Source organism: Sorex araneus, chromosome 7 (genome assembly GCF_027595985.1).
Source record: "Sorex araneus isolate mSorAra2 chromosome 7, mSorAra2.pri, whole genome shotgun sequence".
NCBI classification, from domain to species: domain Eukaryota; kingdom Metazoa; phylum Chordata; class Mammalia; order Eulipotyphla; family Soricidae; genus Sorex; species Sorex araneus.
Genome location: NC_073308.1, coordinates 48,074,664 through 48,092,845, shown reverse-complemented (window position 1 = coordinate 48,092,845; position 18,182 = coordinate 48,074,664). Strand labels below are relative to the sequence as shown.

Here is an 18,182-nt window from a genome sequence, read left to right as displayed (position 1 = left end):
TGAGCAATAGTGAGCATGAAAATAGCATCTTCAGGACCAGAACTCCACTAAGGTCACTGTCACTGTCACTGTCATCCTATTGCTCATCAATTTGTTCGAGTGGGCACCAGTAATGTCTCTCATTGAGAGACTTATTGTTACTGTTTTTGGCATATCCAATACGCATGGGTAGCTTGCCAAGCTCTGCCACATGGGCTCAATACTCTTGGTAGCTTGCTGGGCTCTCCGAGAGGGCCGGAGGAATCAAACTCAGGTCGGCCTGGTGAAAGGCGAATGACCAACCGCTGTGCTATGGCTCCAGCCTCCCACTGAGGTATGACTGCTAATTAGAAAAATAAATGAATATGCTTGAACACATCTCAGTTGCTTGTCTTCTGTCATTTGCTTTCTGCTTGCTCTTTCAAGACCCTGTTCTCCCTTGAACACGTTTTGTCTTTTTATGTCTCTGCATGTTTGCTTGCTTACTTGCTCTCTCAAGTTTGTGTTCTTTCTTGAAAATGTACTGCTTGGAGTCAGAGAAGTAGTAGAGGGGTAGGGTATTTGCTTTGCAAGCAGACGGCCTGGGGTCAATTTCTGGCATCCCATATGGCATCCATATATACTCCATGTGGTCCCTCAATGCCCTCATGATGTCCGTGAGCCTGCCAGGAGTGATCCCTGAGTAGAGAATCAGGAATAAGTCCTAAGCACCCTCAGGTGTGGCTCACAAACAAAAAAAAAAGAAAAAAAGAAAGAAGGAAAGAAAAGAAAGAAAGAAAGAAAGAAAGAAAGAAAGAAAGAAAGAAAGAAAGAAAGAAAGAAAGAAAGAAAGAAAGAAAGGAAGGAAGGAAGGAAGGAAGGAAGGAAGGAAGGAAGGAAGGAAGAAAGAAAGAAAGAAAGAAAGAAAGAAAGAAAGAAAGAAAGAAAGAAAGAAAGAAAGAAAGAAAGAAAGAAAGGGAGAAAGAGAGAAAGGGAGAAAGAGAGACTGATAAGTGTTGGGTCTTATCATTGTAATCTGATAAATATTGCAGTTGTAATAAAATGTAGCTTGTTTAATGTCTGGGGTGAAAACAAATGTGAGAAATAGCACTGAGAGCCATCAAGGGCCGTGGATAGTCAGCCCTGGCATCTCACAGGACACACCAATGCTCATACTGCAGAGCATCCATTCTTACTGCATTCTGAATAGTAGACCCCACTCTTCTATTCCTGTTCAGTCTTGACACTCCCCACTACGGGAAGCTCCCAGCAGGTGGGGAATGTCCCCTTGTTCTAGTGTCAGGTTTCATGCCAAGGTCCCTTGTTCAGTGCAGATTGAGCACTGAAGAAGTTTGCTAAGTGAATAGATGTGTTTATGAGCTATCAGTGAATGTGATATCAGGTAAATGAACATATTAATTAAAACATAATGAGAGGAGTCGAGGGCGTAGCTCAAAGGGCTGAGAGCATGCTCTGCATGCCTTGTATGCTGGAGGCCTCAGTTTGATCCCAAATACTGCATAGACACCTACAAATCATAGGGCAAGCACCAAACTAGGAGGTGTCCCTTAGTACTATAGCATGAGACTTAAAAAAAAAGATGAAACAATTCACTGACAGATATAGTAATGGGGTTTACTGACTAAGTATCAGAAAAGGCCAGAAATCTACCAGAAGGACATACTTATTTAAACTATCTGCACACATCCTGCAAAGCACAACCCCATGCAACTCCCCTTAAGAAGCTACTCTTACTGCTGAACAGGTACCCTCCCTGCTCTCTCCAGCACCTCCCCAAATCTCCCACCACTGCAATGAGCAAGGACAGGAGAGATGGCTCTAGTGAGAACTAGTCCGTTTCTTGGAATTACTAGAGGTTTAAGGGCTACCGAGTAAATTTGGGAATCAAAGAAAATCTAAGAAATGATTGACTTTTTCGCTTAATACTGCCCTTATTGTGGAAGAAGGAAGTAGGGGCCTAAGCGACATAGTAGAGTGGGTGGGAAGCTTGCCTTGCCCACATCCAACCTGGCTTTGGTCCCCTGGCATCCCATGTCGTCCCCTGAACACTGTCAGATCCAAGAGTAAGCCCTAAGCACTTCTGGGTGTGGCTCCAAAACAAAATAAACCAAGAATTAAGTAGAAGAAGGAATTAAAGCTAGAATGAGAAGGAAGAGAACAGTCACCAAGCCTGCATCTCACCTGCTGAGAAAGACTAGACCATGTTCTTTCACAGCTGCCTGCACCAAGAAATTAGATTGAACTGAAACAAAAGTAAAAGAGTGGAAGAATTTTATTTATTATTTAATTACTTTTATTTTATTAAAACACTGTGATTGACAACATTGTTTACAATAGTTGCTTTAGTCCTATAATGTTCCAACACCAATCCCATTACCATGTGACTTTTTCTTCACCAATATCCCCAATTTTCCCTCCCCCACCCAACCTGCCCCCTTAGCAGGCACGTAACAAATTTACTTCATATTCCTTACTCCAATGAAACTTAAAGAGATGGTAAAGAAAATTATCAGAAAATAAATGAAATTTAAGCCATGTAGAAAAGGAAATCAAAATCATTCAATACTATGCAAGATGCCAAGATTAGAAGAATTTTGGTGGAGACAAAGGTGGACGTGGGAACAGGGGACACTTCTCCTGACTCCACTCCGTGTGAACAGTGCAGACACCGGCGAATGACATCAGAGATCTCGCCATGCCGATCTGAGTTAGCCCAATGCGACAAATGAAAAACAACTTCCGCAAAACTTTATCATTAGAAAATAACTTGAAGTACAAAAAACAACAGCAAAAACGGAGAAAAAAAACAACATAAAAGTTACAGTGCAGGGGCTGGGATGGGGGAGTTGTTCAAGGCTCAATTGCCCATAGGCAAGGCCCGTCTAGTTCCTCATGCTCTTCCCCACCAATAGCACCTGGTCTAACCCTGATTCACTCCCCGCCCAGCATCATGGGATTATGCCTTGTGACTGCAGAGATCTGCCATCAAACAGTCCCTCAGGCCTTCAGCATCTTTGGATCAAAGCAGCAACACATGGGCGGATGGAGCACTGAGATAACTTGCCTGTTTGGTCAAGTAGCATTACCCACACCCCAGCCCCCAGCCCCCACTTGGTAATTTTATGTGTCGCATATGTGGGGAGAGTAAAGTGGGGGCTGTATTAGTACTGTTTGAAGTTTCCTGTCTCATCTTCTACACACACTCAATGATTGTAATACAGAAATTCCAAGATTTATAATTTGCTTATTTTTCCCTGCACAACAAGAAAGACTCCACTAATCCTTAAGGAGAGAGGAACTCAGCGTTGTTCTTAAGGTTAAGGGAAAAGTATCCCCTCCTTGGCTTGATCCAGATCTTGTTATTTGGAGAGTCTACGACCAGAGGCACCAACTCAGATGCAGATATAGTTCAACCTGCCTTCAGGAAAGGACAGGCACCTTAGGCAGGTCACTGGGGGTGGGATGAAAGGGCAACCTCAGAGGAAGAGGTTGTGAGTCAGATGGAATCACCAGAGCAGTTCATGAGCAATGAAGAGGAAGAGGAAAAAGATTTGTCTGGGGGGGCTGGAGAGATAGCACAGCGGGTAGGGGGTTTGCCTTGCATGTGGCCGACCCGGGTTTGATTCCCAACATCCCATATGGTCCCCTGAGCACCACCAGGAGTTATTCCTGAGTGCATGAGCCAGGAATAACCCCTGTGCATTGCTAGGTGTGACCCCAAAAAAAGGGGAAAAAAAAAGATATTTGTCTGGTATCACTGAGAGGCTTCCCAGTGGAAGGGTTAATATAATCATTTTGATGAAACTTTTAATGGAGGAGAGGTGGATGGATGCATCTGCTGAGTAATGAGACCAAAAGAGGAATAGGAATGAACTGGCAATAGTTTCCTGAAATTTTTGTGTCGACTCTGAAATGAAGAGTACTTTCAGAAGGCACCTCAGAGCTTGAAATAACATGAAAGAAAGATGCAAGTCAAAGTAAAGAATAACAGGGAATGTGATGTAACTGGAATGGGGGCAGACACCAATTAATAAAAATGCTAATAAGCAATAAAAATGTTAAGCTTTTGTCCAGATGCTTAGTATATCTGATAGATGCTTGGTACAACAAGTATGGTGCTTGCTTTGTCTGTGGCCAATCCTGGTTCAACGCCTGTCACTATTGATTGTCCCTTGAGTGCCATCCGGAAGGAGTGATGTCTGAGAGCAAAGTCAGGAGTAAACCCCAAGATCAAGTCCAGAGTACCTCCAGGTATGGACCGAAAACCAAATGAGTAAATAAAAATGCTTAGTCTTTTCAAATATCATTAGGCATTTTATACTATTACTGCAAGTGGTAATACTCCAAGTTTAATTCATAAACAACAATAAGAAAAATAACTTAGCAATCAGAAGTCTTTTGGGAAATTTTTCCAGAGTGGTTCAGGGATTATTACAAAACTTGAGATAGCAGCTAATACAAAAATAAACCTGAAGGTTTCTTCTAAATGTATTTGTTTAAGCAGAACTACAAGATCTGTTGCCCAAAGTACACAATGAAACCTCTCAGCCTCAGGAGGCCTGAAAAATGCCATCATAACTCAGGTGGGAAAACAGGGTTGGTTTCACCACCATCTGTCTCCTGGGGGATGCAGAGGTTGTGGTGTTATTTTTCAAATTATTGATTTATATTTTGGTCTGTGGGTGGACCCGGTGAGGCTCATAGCTTCCTCCTGGTTCTGCATGCAGGAATCGCTCCTGGTGGGCTCCCAGGACCGTATGGAACGCCAGAAATCAAACCCACATTGGCCATTGGAAGGTGAATGCCCTACCTACTGTACTGGCCCTCCGATTCCAGAGGTCAGAGGTCATGGTGCTTGTAGGAAAAATTCCTTACACAGTCTGTGCACTCATTCACCATTGTCTCTTACCTCCACTTGCCCTAATAGCAGCCAAAATAAAATCAGAATAAAGTAAGGATATCTCATTTTTTTAAAAAGTAGTATTTTTGTGCATTGGAGAGATGGTACAGCAGGTATGACATTGCATGTGACCAACTCAGGTTAGATCCCCAGCAAGCATGTTTTACCCCCAGCTCTCAAAGATCTCTGGAACATCCGTGGGGATGTTCATCAGGGATGAACATCCCTGAGCACAAAGCCAGAGGTAGTTGCGAAGCAACTGGTTGTATTCCCCTCTACCCACTTTCAAAATAAAGATTAATTTTATTTTCTGTGGAAATTCTTAAACTATTAAAAACAGTGTTGCAGTTTATGCTTTGATTATGCACCTTCAAAGCAATTCTGTAGAACTGCATTGTAGCACTGCCGCCCTGTCGTTCATTGATTTGCTCGAGTGGGCACCAGTAACATCTCCATTATAAGACTTGTTGTTACTGTTTTTGGCATATTGAAAATGACACAGAGAGCTTGCCAGGCTCTACTGTGCAGGCGAGATACTCTCGGCAGGTAGCCGGGCTCTTCGAGAGGGATGGAGGAATCGAACCCGGGTCAGCCGCATGCAAGACAAACACCCTACCCACTGTGCTATTGCTCCAGTCACAAAGCAATTCAAGTAACTTTATTTTTTTAAAAAATTTATTTAAAAATTTTTATTTTATAAAGTAGTTCACAATATTTGATTACGTTTAATATTAATGTGAATTCCATGCCAATCCCTTTCTTTATTTGGAAGTTGTACCTCGTGATGGTCAGGGATTACTCCTGGCTCTGCACTCAGGAATCACTCCTGGTGGTACTTGTGGGACCATATGGGATGCAGAGGAATAGAACCTAGGTCAGCCACATGAATGGCAAACGCCCTATCCATTGTACTATCACTCTGGCTGCCATTATGCCCCCCCTTTAATCTGCTTCTTCAAAGGTTGATAGTCGCTTCTGAGCTTCATCCTGATTATCAATGGGAGTCAGGTAACCCCAGGCTCAGAGGATATTTTGCACTGGACACAGCTCTAGATCTCATAGAACAGGGTGAAACTATACTCTTCTCTCATGCAGGAGTTTCTTGTCCAGCCAATTTGTATTTGCTTGTCTATTGCGGGGGTGGAGGGACTGGGGGGAGGGATGGGGGCAGAGGGGAAGTTTCACAACTGGTAGTGCTCAAGAGCTACTTGGCTCTGTTCCTTGGGAAAATTCCCAGCAATGCTTGGGGGACCATGTGGTAGAGTGGATTGAATCGGTGTTACAGCATGCCAAGCATGCACTCAGCCCTTTGATCTATCTCCCCTAGCCCTTAGCCAATTGTTCTTATTCTTTCCGGCAGGAAGTTGCTTAAAGTAATGGGATACACCAGATGTTCCTCTTGAAACTCATGCCAGGCAGTGGAGAGGGCCAGGGAAAAGGAAGAGTCTTACCAGGATTGATTGAAGTGGATAGAAAGTTCTATTTCCCTACCAGCAGAGATAGTGAGAATAGGTTCTTCCTCTGTCTTCCTGGCCTGCATCACCTCGACAGCCAATTTGCAACCTGCAATTCTATTTTACATCCTTGAATCCCAGAGAACGTTTCCATGAGGGATACTGCACGTAAGGAACGAAAAAATTACTGGCTTCGTTCTGTAAAAACGGGTGACATATGGCAGTTCAGTTTAGCTCAGGGCTGTTGGAAATCAACAAATGAAGCAGAATACAGGGAAGCTGAATGTGCCCACCTGTTTCGGCGTCAGAGCCAGTAACAGTGAAAGCCAGAGCAGAGATGTCCGGAGATGGCCCCTGATGTCATGATATGCCCACTAACAATGCCAGCTATCGAAGTCAGTTCGCACATCGCTTCCCATTTGGCATTTCAAATGCCCCCAATGATGAGACCACAAACACATGAGATTATGGAGCATTTTAATATCGCAGAATAAGGTTTTGTGAGTAGACTAAAAAGATGATAATAGTAGATGATGATAGTAGATGCGACTCTTCTAGCAGAACTAGGGCATTGTTTATGTGACCCTTCCGCCTATTCCAAATGAGGAAGCACCTGAGCTTTCTTCTCCAAGTTGCAGGTGTGTCCCAAAGGGAAGCGAAGGGTTCAGTCTTAATGATTTGAAACGTTGGTAAGTCTTTATGATTTGAGTAATTAAAAATCATGGAATCAAAACCTTTCCTATGTAATGAGTATATACTGCAAATTCAAAACCATACTCTAAGTAATTATTCCACTGTGGCAATGCTGATTGAAAGTGTTCTTGAAGAAGGTCCAATAGAAAAATAGGGCATCAGTCTTTCTGTGAATGCCTCGGTGAATTTATACAAGAACATCCTGCTATCCATATTATAAAAGGAAAGCTCTCCCAACTCATAGTCCAGAAAAACACCGACTCTCACAACTAGTTCTTTGTCGCTGATACAAGAGGTCCTCCTGGACTGCTCAAACGACCAACAGCCATTGTGAGGGGCTGGTGCAGTCAGAGTGTTTTTGCAGAAAGATTCTTTACACACTCCTAAGAACCACTCACCGGTGCCTCTGACTTCAACCTGCCAAAAATGCCTGCCTTCATCAAAGCCCTCGCAGCTGAGCACAGCTGGGAATGGAGTAAATGTGTGGGGATTGTCAAGAAAGTCTTGTAGATTTGCTTTATAAGTCACAGTTTTTCTATCTTCAGAGATAAGCAGATCTGGATGGGCTGTTTCAAGATCCAGCATCAAAGCTTCCTCGAATGCACCGATCATTCTGTGAAGGCTAAAATAATGTGGGGGGAGAGTGCAACTCTCTTTCCTGAGTTCACATGGAGTTACTGTTGGGGATGGGATCTTTGCACACCTAGTATAGATGCTTTTAATGCTAGCTAGTAAATGCTGGTCAGTCAGGAACTGCTTCTCTACTATTTCAGCTAAGAGACTTTTAAGTGTATCTATATGGCTTGAGAGATGATTTTTGCTTGTGGTGAGTTTATGCCGCACATCTTCTTCGCTCTTAAACAATCTGGCATTAGCTTCAACTTGCTCCTTTCTCAAGAAAAAATCGAATTCTTCCAGTTCAAGATGCATTTCTCCTCCCCACTTTTCCATATTCTGACACTCTTGAAGAAAAATAGAGACCTGATTACTTTCATCCATTTCAGCGATTTCAATCTGCCTCTTCAAAATGTTCATGCGCCTTTTGAGCTTCTTTCTTTGACTCACTTCAGCTCTCTCCAAGGGGACCAGGCGGTGATACTGGTGGTCAGGGGAGTCCCTGCACTGAGGACACAGCAGCTCCAGGTCCTCCTCACAGAACAAGTCCACCGCCACATTGTGCCTCTCACACAGGAGCTTTTCTTCCTGTTCTTTCTTCGTCTGCCTCCTGGTAAAATGTTGCCTGACAACATCACTGATGTGACACAGCGGTGCATTAACCTTGACGTTCCCATCAGCGCAGTGGTAAAGGCAGACTGGACAGGGGAAGATGTCCTCCAGATATTGCCATCGCTGGCGGATGCAGGGGCCACAGAAGTTGTGCCCACAGTCAATAGTCACCGGCTCTCTCAGGAAATCCAGGCAGAGGGGACAGCTGACCTCTTCTTGGATCTCTTCCAGGGAATTTGCAAAGGCCATTGTCATAGGCGGAGTCTGTCCCATGAAAGGTCTTTAAGAAAAATTCTGGTTTTTGAGAAGTGAGAAGCAGACACCTCCTTAGCATCCACCTGTTTGCTCCCTCTCTTCAGCATTGATAGATCTGTGAGAGGAGACAGGATACAGGTGATTTTGACTAGCGTGTCTTCCTGGTCAAGAAATAGCCAGGATTTCAAGGAAATGAAAAGTAATGAAAAGTAATGCAAGCAGAGCCCCAAGTTAACATTTGCCACTTTTTCTTGAACACAAAATGGGAACGAAAGAGATAATATACATAATGAAGGCATTTAAAATATGACAGACTTACCTAATTTGTTTTTCTTATACAAATTCATATGCTTATTAGCACAATAAATATAAGCAAATGTTCAGGTGAAAATATATTTATTATGATTGTGCATTTTTTGATTTGGGGTTGTTTTTGGTTTTTCTCTTTGTTAGTTTATTTTTGGTATACAGAGGACTGAATCCCATAGGGTACAAGCAAGGCAAATAGTTTTGCCACTGAGTTGTAATCCTGACCACCAAAATCTCATGATTAAAAATATTCTCTTTTTTTTTTTTTGCTTTTTGGGCCACACCTGGCGATGCACAGGGATTATTCATGGCTGTGCACTCAGGAACCACCCCTGGCAGTGCTCAGGGGAACATATGGGATGCTGGGATTCAAACCCGGGTCAGCTGCGTGCAAGGCTGTGCTATCACTCCAGCCCCGATTAAAAATATTCTAATAGGGACTAGAGAGATAGTTCAGTGGATAGGGAAATTTCCTTGCACATGACTGACCTGGGTTAAATCCCTAACTCCCACATGGTCTTCTGAGGACCACCAGGCATGATACTGAGTACAGAGCCAGGAGCATGCCCAGATCACTGCAGGATGTGGTCCCCAAGCCAAAATAAATAAATAACAAAAATATTTTAATAATACTATAGTGATTTACAATAACTGGCTTCATACATGAGACACATAATAAAAGATTTACTTGTAAGATATTACCTAATTGTTTCATTATACTGAAGGGCAGAGAGTGCTGACATAACCATATATATGGCTTCAATTGGTTTGTTGTACTGTTTTATCTGTTTTGGTAATATAATGTCTAATGTGAAAAAAATAAAGCTGATAATTAATATATGTTGCCCTTGTTTCAGCCAAGCCAACTTGTTTCTTCTCGCTTACCTTTATTTATTTATTTTTCTTTTTTATCTCCACTTCAAAACTCTAAACTTTGGTTTGTTTGAGGGCCACACCCAGTGGTGCTCAAGGCTTACTCCTGGCTCGCTCAGGGCTTACTCTTGGCTCACTCAGGATTCACTCCTGGCTCACACAGGAGACCAAAAGGGTCCTGCGGATCAAACCTCCGTCAGCATCTCACACAAGCACCTTATCTGCTCTACTATTGTTCCAGCCCAAAACTCAAAGACTCTTGGTCCTCCTTTCTTCCTCTTCACAGTTTAGGTAAAACTGTCCTGGACAGTTCACTCACATACTCTCCTGCATACATCTCAAGCTCTATAATAAATCTCTCAATCAAAATGAATTAAATTGGTGGCCATAGCAAGGCAGGTATGAGAACTGTATTGGTTCAGGGGCCCGAGCAACGGCACAGTGAGTAAAGCAAATGTTTTGCATGCAGCAGACCTGAATTTGCTCCCCAGAACCCCATATGGACCCCTGTAGGATAACATCGGTTTGTCCTCTCAGCCTTGCCACAGGGAGATTAGGTTTACTGGGGTACTTCCATAACATTGCTCTCAATCCTGTTTTTATTTGTAAACTCTTTCTTTGTGCTCTATTGATTTGTACATATTGCTTTTCTCTTCTCCTTAAGTCCTTTGTATGGTTAATTCAGAGAGGTGTCCTTTTTGTATGGACACAAAAAGACAGCTAATGCTATGCTTTTGTAACTTGGGAGTTAATTGACTCTGAATGATATTTACATCCTGGACATCTGTTCTCTTGACCTAAGCCTCAGTTGCTCTTACTTCCTAGCACCCCAAAAGCAGGGTCCCGATGAGGGACTGGATGGACCCAGGGAAAGCAGTGAGCTATCCTGGCTTCTAAATGGGTCTGGCCCAAACACAATAATACTTAACTGTAAGTTAAGAGCATAGTCATAGGGGCTGGAGCAATAGCACAGCGGGTAGGGCGTTTGCCTTGCACACGGCCAACCCGGGTCAATTCCCAGCATCCCATATGGTCCCCTGAGCATCGCCAGGAGTAATTCCTGAGTGCATGAGCCAGGAGTAACCTCTGTGCAACGCTGGGTGTGACCCAAAACGAAAAAAAAAAAAAAGAGCATGGTCATGGCAAATTCTGTCATGATCCAAAAAGTAATAACTAGATTCGGACCCTGCTAGGATTAGGAATGATTAATCTGGTCTGAGCACTGTAGTCTGATTCTATGGTGAGATGTCCCCAGGAGAGTTGCCCTATAAGCCTCAACATATCTCTTACTGTGTCCATACAAAATAACTAATATTTTGAAGTAGAATCAAGATGTTAACTAAGACGTCAATTAAGTTATTGGAGTAATGAGAGGAAAAAATCACTTTAAGTGGTATTTTGCCCATGGGCAAAGGAAGGGCTTTTCAAAATGTTGATTTTGCTACCAGATGGGGTGTGTGGCTACCACCAATGCTGGGGAGTAAGAGAGAGACCAGGGCAGCAAGATGGAGCATGGAGAGACTAGCAGGGGGGTCAGCGGGAGAAGAATGTAGGGGAAGAATGCAGAAACAGGTGCGTGGAGAGACGAGAGATGCGGCTGCGAGAGGAAGCACGGAGAGATGAGCGGGAGAGACAGGAGGAGGCGGGAGTGAGGGGCAGGGTGAGACTAGAATGGGGGCTTAGTGAGACTGGAACAGGCGCGCGGGAGAATGGAATAAACGGCAGCTGATTATCAACCAGCCTGGCGGGCCTCGCTTCCTCTTTCGTCCACCCATGGCGTTAGCCGCCCCTGGTCGGTGAAGTGGCCCGAGTCCAACGAACATAGGCAGCGAGAGGGATCGCTCCCTAGCCACCCAGAGATTATACAGTCCCGCAAACACCAACAGAAGTAATTCCTGAGTCCAGAGCCTGGAGCAACCTTTGAGTATTGCCGGGTGTGGTCCAAAAAAACAAACAAGGAAAAAAAAAATTCTTTGGATTAGTACTATGGGATGACTGTCCCAAACCAGAGGCACCCAGCCCTTCTTACAAACTAAGAACTACGTGATCCTCAGTACTGACTTATATTCATCTCAAAAAGGTGTCGTCAGAAGATACATTTCATTAATCTGACTTCTGAGTGGTCTCCAGACCTTTCAACCAGTACCATGCAAAGGTCAGTTTCCCTATTTTCTCTTCTTGGACTGAAGTGATGAATCCTTGCAAGGTTATCAGTTCCAGAACACATACCCGTCCCTCCAGCTGTACGGAGTACTTAGTGCTCAGAGTTCTCTCATCCCTTAACCCATACCAAGCCCCTCTCCACCTATACACACCAGTCCTGCACTGAGACTATATGGAAAGATTCCAAATCTGACTCCAGATTACCTCTGGAAGAAGGCAAGTAACTGAAGGTATGAGTTACCTTCCCCTTGATAACCTCCACTCTGTTTGGTTTTTTGGCTGTATGGAAAGGGGCATCTGCAGCCAGCAAGAATTTGTTATATTTTACATTTTGTTTCGTTTTTTTGTTTGTTTGGGGGCTACACCCCACAATATTCAGGGCTTCCTTCTGGCTCTGCACTCAGGAATTATTCCTGCAGTGCTCCCAGAACCATATGGAATATCGAAGACTGAACCTGAGTTGGGTCAACTGCGTGTAAGGCAAGCACCTTCCCTGTTATACTATTACTCCAATCCCTATTATTTGGGTTTAAATGCATTTCCCCTGCTGGGTTTTTGAGTCACATCCGGTGATGCTCAGGGGTTGTACACTCAGGAATTTCTCCTGGTGGTGCTCAGGGGGCCATATAGGATGCCGTGGATTGAACCCATGTCAACCATGAGCAAGACAAATGCCCATCCCATTATACTATTGCTCCAATCCCATAAGTGTGTTTCTTTTCAAAGCTAACTAGGTCAGACGCACAGATACAGTACAGAAGAACTGTGAAACAAATATTGTCTTAAATTAATTAGCAGTCAAAGAAGAATCTAAGTTTTGGCATAAAGTTCACTGAAATACTGGGGTTCGTAATAAAGGACTGGAGCTTGTAAATAACCCAAGATGAGGTTGAAAAGACAGTTAGAGATGCAGATCTCTGTCCCGTGAGAAGCTGAACTCTTAGGAGTCAGTCACTTAGATGCTCCTGCTTCCCCAGGGTCCACATGCTCCTGTCCCCCTGCTTACCTGAAGTTGGTAGCTCCTGAAAGCTCCTTCGTGGCTGGCGTCTGAGGCAGATCTCTGTGTAAAGTGTCTGAAGCCAGTCTAGTAGCAGCTGGTAAAATTTCCCGACACACCAGTAGGAGGGTGGAGCTACTAGGACCCAAACTGATGACCACAGATGCCGCCCAGTGGTGGCAGGGCTGGATTGGTCTGGAGCTGAGAGAATATTCAAAGCTACAGGTGGGAGGGGAAGGTCGCTCCCAGGACAAAAGGAAGAGAGGATCTAAGATCTGGAAAGCTCTGTGAAGAACTCATTTCTCCTCAGGGAACTGTAATTGATCCCACAAGTATCAGTCCATCTTCACAGCGATAGTCTCCAGAAAAGAATTAGAAATTATTTTCTAATGTTGGAAAATGTATCTCTGAATTTCACAGGCCAAATGCATCGGCTAACCCAGCCTCCACATCTCAGTGATGGAATCATCACTTACCTGAGAGCTAATCTAGAAATCTTTTGGAAGCATTTTTGAGTTTTCTCAGGCCTTCACCTCAACTAATCATTAATACAACAGCATGTGGTAGGCCTTTGATTGATACTGTTGTAACACAGCTTTCCTCCAGTCCTTGCTACAGTTCCTCATCTCTGCTTTGTCCTGCTGTTCCTTAGTATCCCCCCTCCTGACCTCCCCCCACACTCTTTAAGGGAACATTATTTTTTTTTCTTTTTTGAGTCACCCTGGCGATGCACAGGGGTTACTCCTGGCTCTGCACTCAGGAATTACCCCTGGTGGTCCTCAGGGGACCATATGGGATGCTGGGAATTGAACCTGGGTCGGCCGTGTGCAAGGCAAGTGCCCTACCCACTGTGCTATCACTCCAGCCCCTAAGGCCACATTATTTAATGGGAAAAAGTCCCTGTTCATGTGAGTCTGGGAAAGCAGCAAGTTTGTCTAGATTCATGTTTGACTCTTTTTTTTTTTCTTTTTGGGCCACACCTGGTGATGCACAGGGCTTACTCCTGGCTCGTGCTCTCAGAACTTACTCCCAGCGGTGCTCGAGGGACCATATGGGATGCTGGGAATTGAACCTGTGTCAGCCGCATGCAAGGCAAAAGCCCTAAACACTGCGCTATCACTCCAGCCCCTGTTTGACTCTTCTTAATCAAATTGCCAGAATGGAACCAATAAGCAAAGAAGTGACAAAATAGTATCCATGCAAGTCACCTTGGCATTGCCATGTGGGGCATAAGAAGGGACAGGTTAAAGTCTCTCTGCTGCTCATCCTGCTTTCAGTGCTTGAATCAAGGCCTTCTATCAGGGACTCACGGGGACTGCTCCAACATCTGCTCTAGACACCGGCTGAAGGAGGACACTGGGTCCATGACCACCACTGGCTTGGTCTTCCTTAGCTTTCAGGATTTCAAACCTACTCATGACTCTTCCTTCCCCCCACCTCCCCATGCCTGCACCCTATAAGGGTCCTTCTGCCAGGCAAACAGCTCTCTCACTCAAGGGGTTTGCCTTCTCTCATCTGGCCTGATGCATGAGTTTTGTGCACTTCTACACTGTGAGCTCCATGATCTCAGCATCTCCGAGGAAGTTCACTTCAGAGCTGTGGTTAGGTGGTGGGTATCCGGCTTCAGTGGTGGATGACTCTCAGGGCGCCTGGCAGTAAAGCAGATCCCTGAGCGAAGTAAGGAACTTATTGAGTAAGTAAGACTATGTCTCAGAAAGTGCCCTGACATCTGAGAGCTATTTACTCCTAGCCTAAAGAGCCTGTAGTGACTGAGAAGAAAAAGTAGCAATAATATGTGTTTCTGGGGACTTCAGTTAGGACCCCGGCATGATGTCACAACTACTTTGCACCTGCAAACACACACACACACACACACACACACACACAAACCCAAAATTAAAAAATACAGGCTACCTGGGATATATTCTTCAAATAACAAATCATTAAAAAATGTTAATACACAAGCTCAATAGGAATGGGGAGGAATGGGAGTGAAGATAGACGGTCGGCAACTACACCACCTCCGCTTCACTGATGACATCGTTCTCATAACACCAAACATTAGCGAAGCAGCACAAATGCTGGCCGACTTCGAAAGCAAGTGTGGAAAGGTCAGACTGCAGCTGACTCTCAGCAAAACGATGTTCATGAAAAATGAACTAGTCCCTGACATTCCATTTGTTCTCAATGGAATGAACATCTCTGAATGCAGCAGCTATGTGTACATGGGCCGAGAACTCAACATGAGGAACGACTTAGCGCCATAACTGTGCAGGAGGAAGAGAGTAGCATGGAACGCCTTCAAGAGCATCAAAGAAGTGGTTAAGAGAATGAAGAACCTCTGGCTCTGGGCACATCTTTTCTACTCCACCATTCTTCCTGCACTAACACCTGCCAGGAATCGAAAGCTATTCTAGGAGTGTCAAGTTTCACTCAAGTGAGAGAAGGAATCCGAAGTTCCGCCCGCCATTGGGGGTCAAGAATCAGGGACACTGTTTCGTTTGCAAGGAGTCAAAAATCAGATAGGCTGGACACGTAATGTGATTCAGAGATGACCACTGGACTAGAGCTGTTACCAACTGGATTCCATGAGCTGTCAAAAGACGGCGTGGCCGCCCACCAATGAGATGGTCAGACTTCTTCGCCAAAACCCTGAATGAATGATTTGAGGCTCTTCCTGTTCCTGGAGTGAACAGATATCATTGGGCTACACTAGCACACAACAGGGACAAGTGGAGACATTACTGGCGCCCACTCGAGCAAATCGAAGATCAACAGTATGACAAGTGATACAAGTGATGCAAGCTCAAAGTTACAGTCTAAGCAAGTCATACATTGTGGGAGGACTAGATCAGATGAAAGGCAGAATACCCAGAACATGAAAATAAAGATCTTGTGACTATACTGTGGATGGTATATATTTCCTCGTTCATCAGGAGAAAACAATGGCAAACAGGAACTTGGAAGACAGAACTATGTAGGAAATGAAGTACCAGTTGGCAAAATTTGAACAGAGTGTCTGGATATAACAAGTGGACTAGATCTTGGAGCCATTTGAGGAAACTACAATAAAAAGGCCTTGTTCTTTAGTGAATAACTTATAGATAATAATGGTGCAAATGCTCTCCGTGGTTTTCATCTCTGAAAAGAGTAGAATGCAAAAGTTAAGCTTGAAAATGTAAAAAAAAAAAAAAGAAGAAGAAAAAAAATCTAAGGTAGGAATGTTAAATGGAGATGAGCATTTTATTAGAATGTTAGTGTTGCCCTCACAAAAATTAGAAATATAATTTTTATAGTAGGGGAGCATTTTGTTACTTAATGTCTATCACTGTAAATTTGCTAAAATAATACATTACATGAAGGAGAGAAGAATAGAAGAGAACTATGAAGTCAGTGATGATTTTCTAATGATGGAGAGCTCAAGTGAAATGTCTTCATTAAAAAAAAATCAACTATCTGATGTGTCTAAGTATTGAGTCCAGACCCACAGGAAATTTCCAGATTACCCCAGTTTGAAAGGTCTCAAAGACACGATCATATAAACATGGAAATGTGCCCTACCTAAAACACCACTGACTCTGATTTTTTTTTCTTTTTGGGTCACACCTGGCTCTGCACAGGGGTTACTCCTGGCTCTGCACTCAGGAATTATCCCTGGCAGTGCTCAGGGGACCATATGGGATGCTGGGAATCGAACCCGGGTCGGCCGCGTGCAAAGCAAACACCCTACCCGTTGTGCTATCCAGTGCTCAGGGGACCATATGGGATGCTGGGAATCGAACCCGGGTTGGCCGCGTGCAAAGCAAACACCCTACCCGCTGTGCTATCGCTCCAGCCCCAAACACCACTGACTCTGGAACACACACTCCCAGTCACTCCCCCCCAGGACCTTTATATTAAAAACAATTAAAAAAAAAATTTGGGGCCACACCTGGGTATGATTTAGGTTTACTCCTAGAGACAATATGGGGTGCAGGAATCTAACCAGGTTGGCTGCTGTAAGGCAAGTTGCCCTACCTGACCCTTCAAGATCTCATTAAAGCAATAGTATTCCTCACCTAACTTCTGTGGGGATGGGGCACCTAGTGAAAAAGACTCCCAGAGCTTTACTATGTCCCTCTCACCACTTCCTCTCAATGAAGTGTTGTTTTGCTCTTTCTAAAGTCTGGTATTTGGTGAACTCCCAACACAAACCCCTCTGGGTCTAAGTGTGAGTGAAATCCTTCAGAGAGATTTTGAATTGTTTAGATTGTGTGGAGACAATGTTGAATCAGAAAACAATGGAAGATTTTCCAGAATTGTGTTGTATAGCCAAACTTGTAATACTAGTCAAAGTCATTCATAGTTATGTGATCATGGAATACGAATAGAACAAGAAATGATCATGTAACTGTGGGACTAGAGGAAGAGAGAGGAGTGTTTAATGGGGGAGAAGCAATGTCCCATTAGATAGAAGTAACTAACATTTAGAAATTCAGTATGGGAAAGTTTAAGAAACCATTTAAGTTTGTTACTCAGAAGACAGTACTGAGAGTTAGAGAGTTAAAAATGGCTATTGGTGAAAAAATAAAATCAGGGGGAGAGAAAAGTCAAGAACTGCTGTTTTTCTGTCAAGTCTAAGAGTAGTATTTGATTTGTCTTGATTGTATATATATTTATTTGGTAAAAAGTTAATTTAAATATTTTTATGGAGACTTGGGGTTATACCCAGCAGTGCTCCAGGCTCTGTGCTCAGGGATCACTCCTGGAAGTGCTCAGGGGAATCATATACAGTACCTAAGCTCCAGCCCATCTCTCTAACCTCAAAGTGTTCAAAGGAGAAAAAAGTAGGGGCAAATAAGAAGAAAATATCATTATTCAAGAGACTTAACTGTCATATTTATTAAGGACGTGTGGAGAGGGGCCTTGAGCATGGCTGTGGCTAGGCTCCAGAGGTCTTCGGCCACCGGAAGCTCTGCTTGGGGTGGGGAGGAAAGCTGGATCCCATCCCCTCTGAGGGCCCCGGGGAAGACAGGCACGTGGGCAAGAGACTCTCTGCGTCACTCTCTTCCAGGAGCTTGTTTTTAAGTCTCTGGATGCTGGCGTGGATGGGGGGGGGGGGCGGGGGGCAGCTACTGGAGTTAAAAGCAAACTCCTGCAAGTGCTTAGCGGCCAGCTTCCCTTCCCACCCCGAGCAGAGATCCTGGTGGTCGAAGACCTCTGGAGCCTAGCCACAGCCATGCTCAAGGCCCCTCTCCACAAGTTTTTAATATCTTATAGCCTACTTCTCCTCTGGGAGAACCCGGAAAACTACCGGGAGCTTCCTGCCCACATGGGAGAGCTTTGCAATGTC

General features: G+C 44.1%; 1 protein-coding gene across 1 annotated transcript; it reads right to left on the bottom strand.

Moving 5' to 3' along the window:
- Nucleotides 1-7,119: 7,119 nt before the first annotated feature.
- Nucleotides 7,120-8,502, bottom strand: LOC101545444 (tripartite motif-containing protein 75-like). The gene has a single exon (XM_004619153.2). The coding sequence runs from the start codon at nt 8,500-8,502 to the stop codon at nt 7,120-7,122; it is 1,383 nt and encodes a 460-aa protein (XP_004619210.2).
- Between the last annotated feature and the right edge of the window lie 9,680 nt (nt 8,503-18,182).

Coding starts and splice junctions, on each gene's coding strand:
- LOC101545444 (XM_004619153.2), bottom strand. CDS start 8,502: ATGGCCTTTGCAAATTCCCTGGAAGAGATCCAAGAAGAGGTCAGCTGT.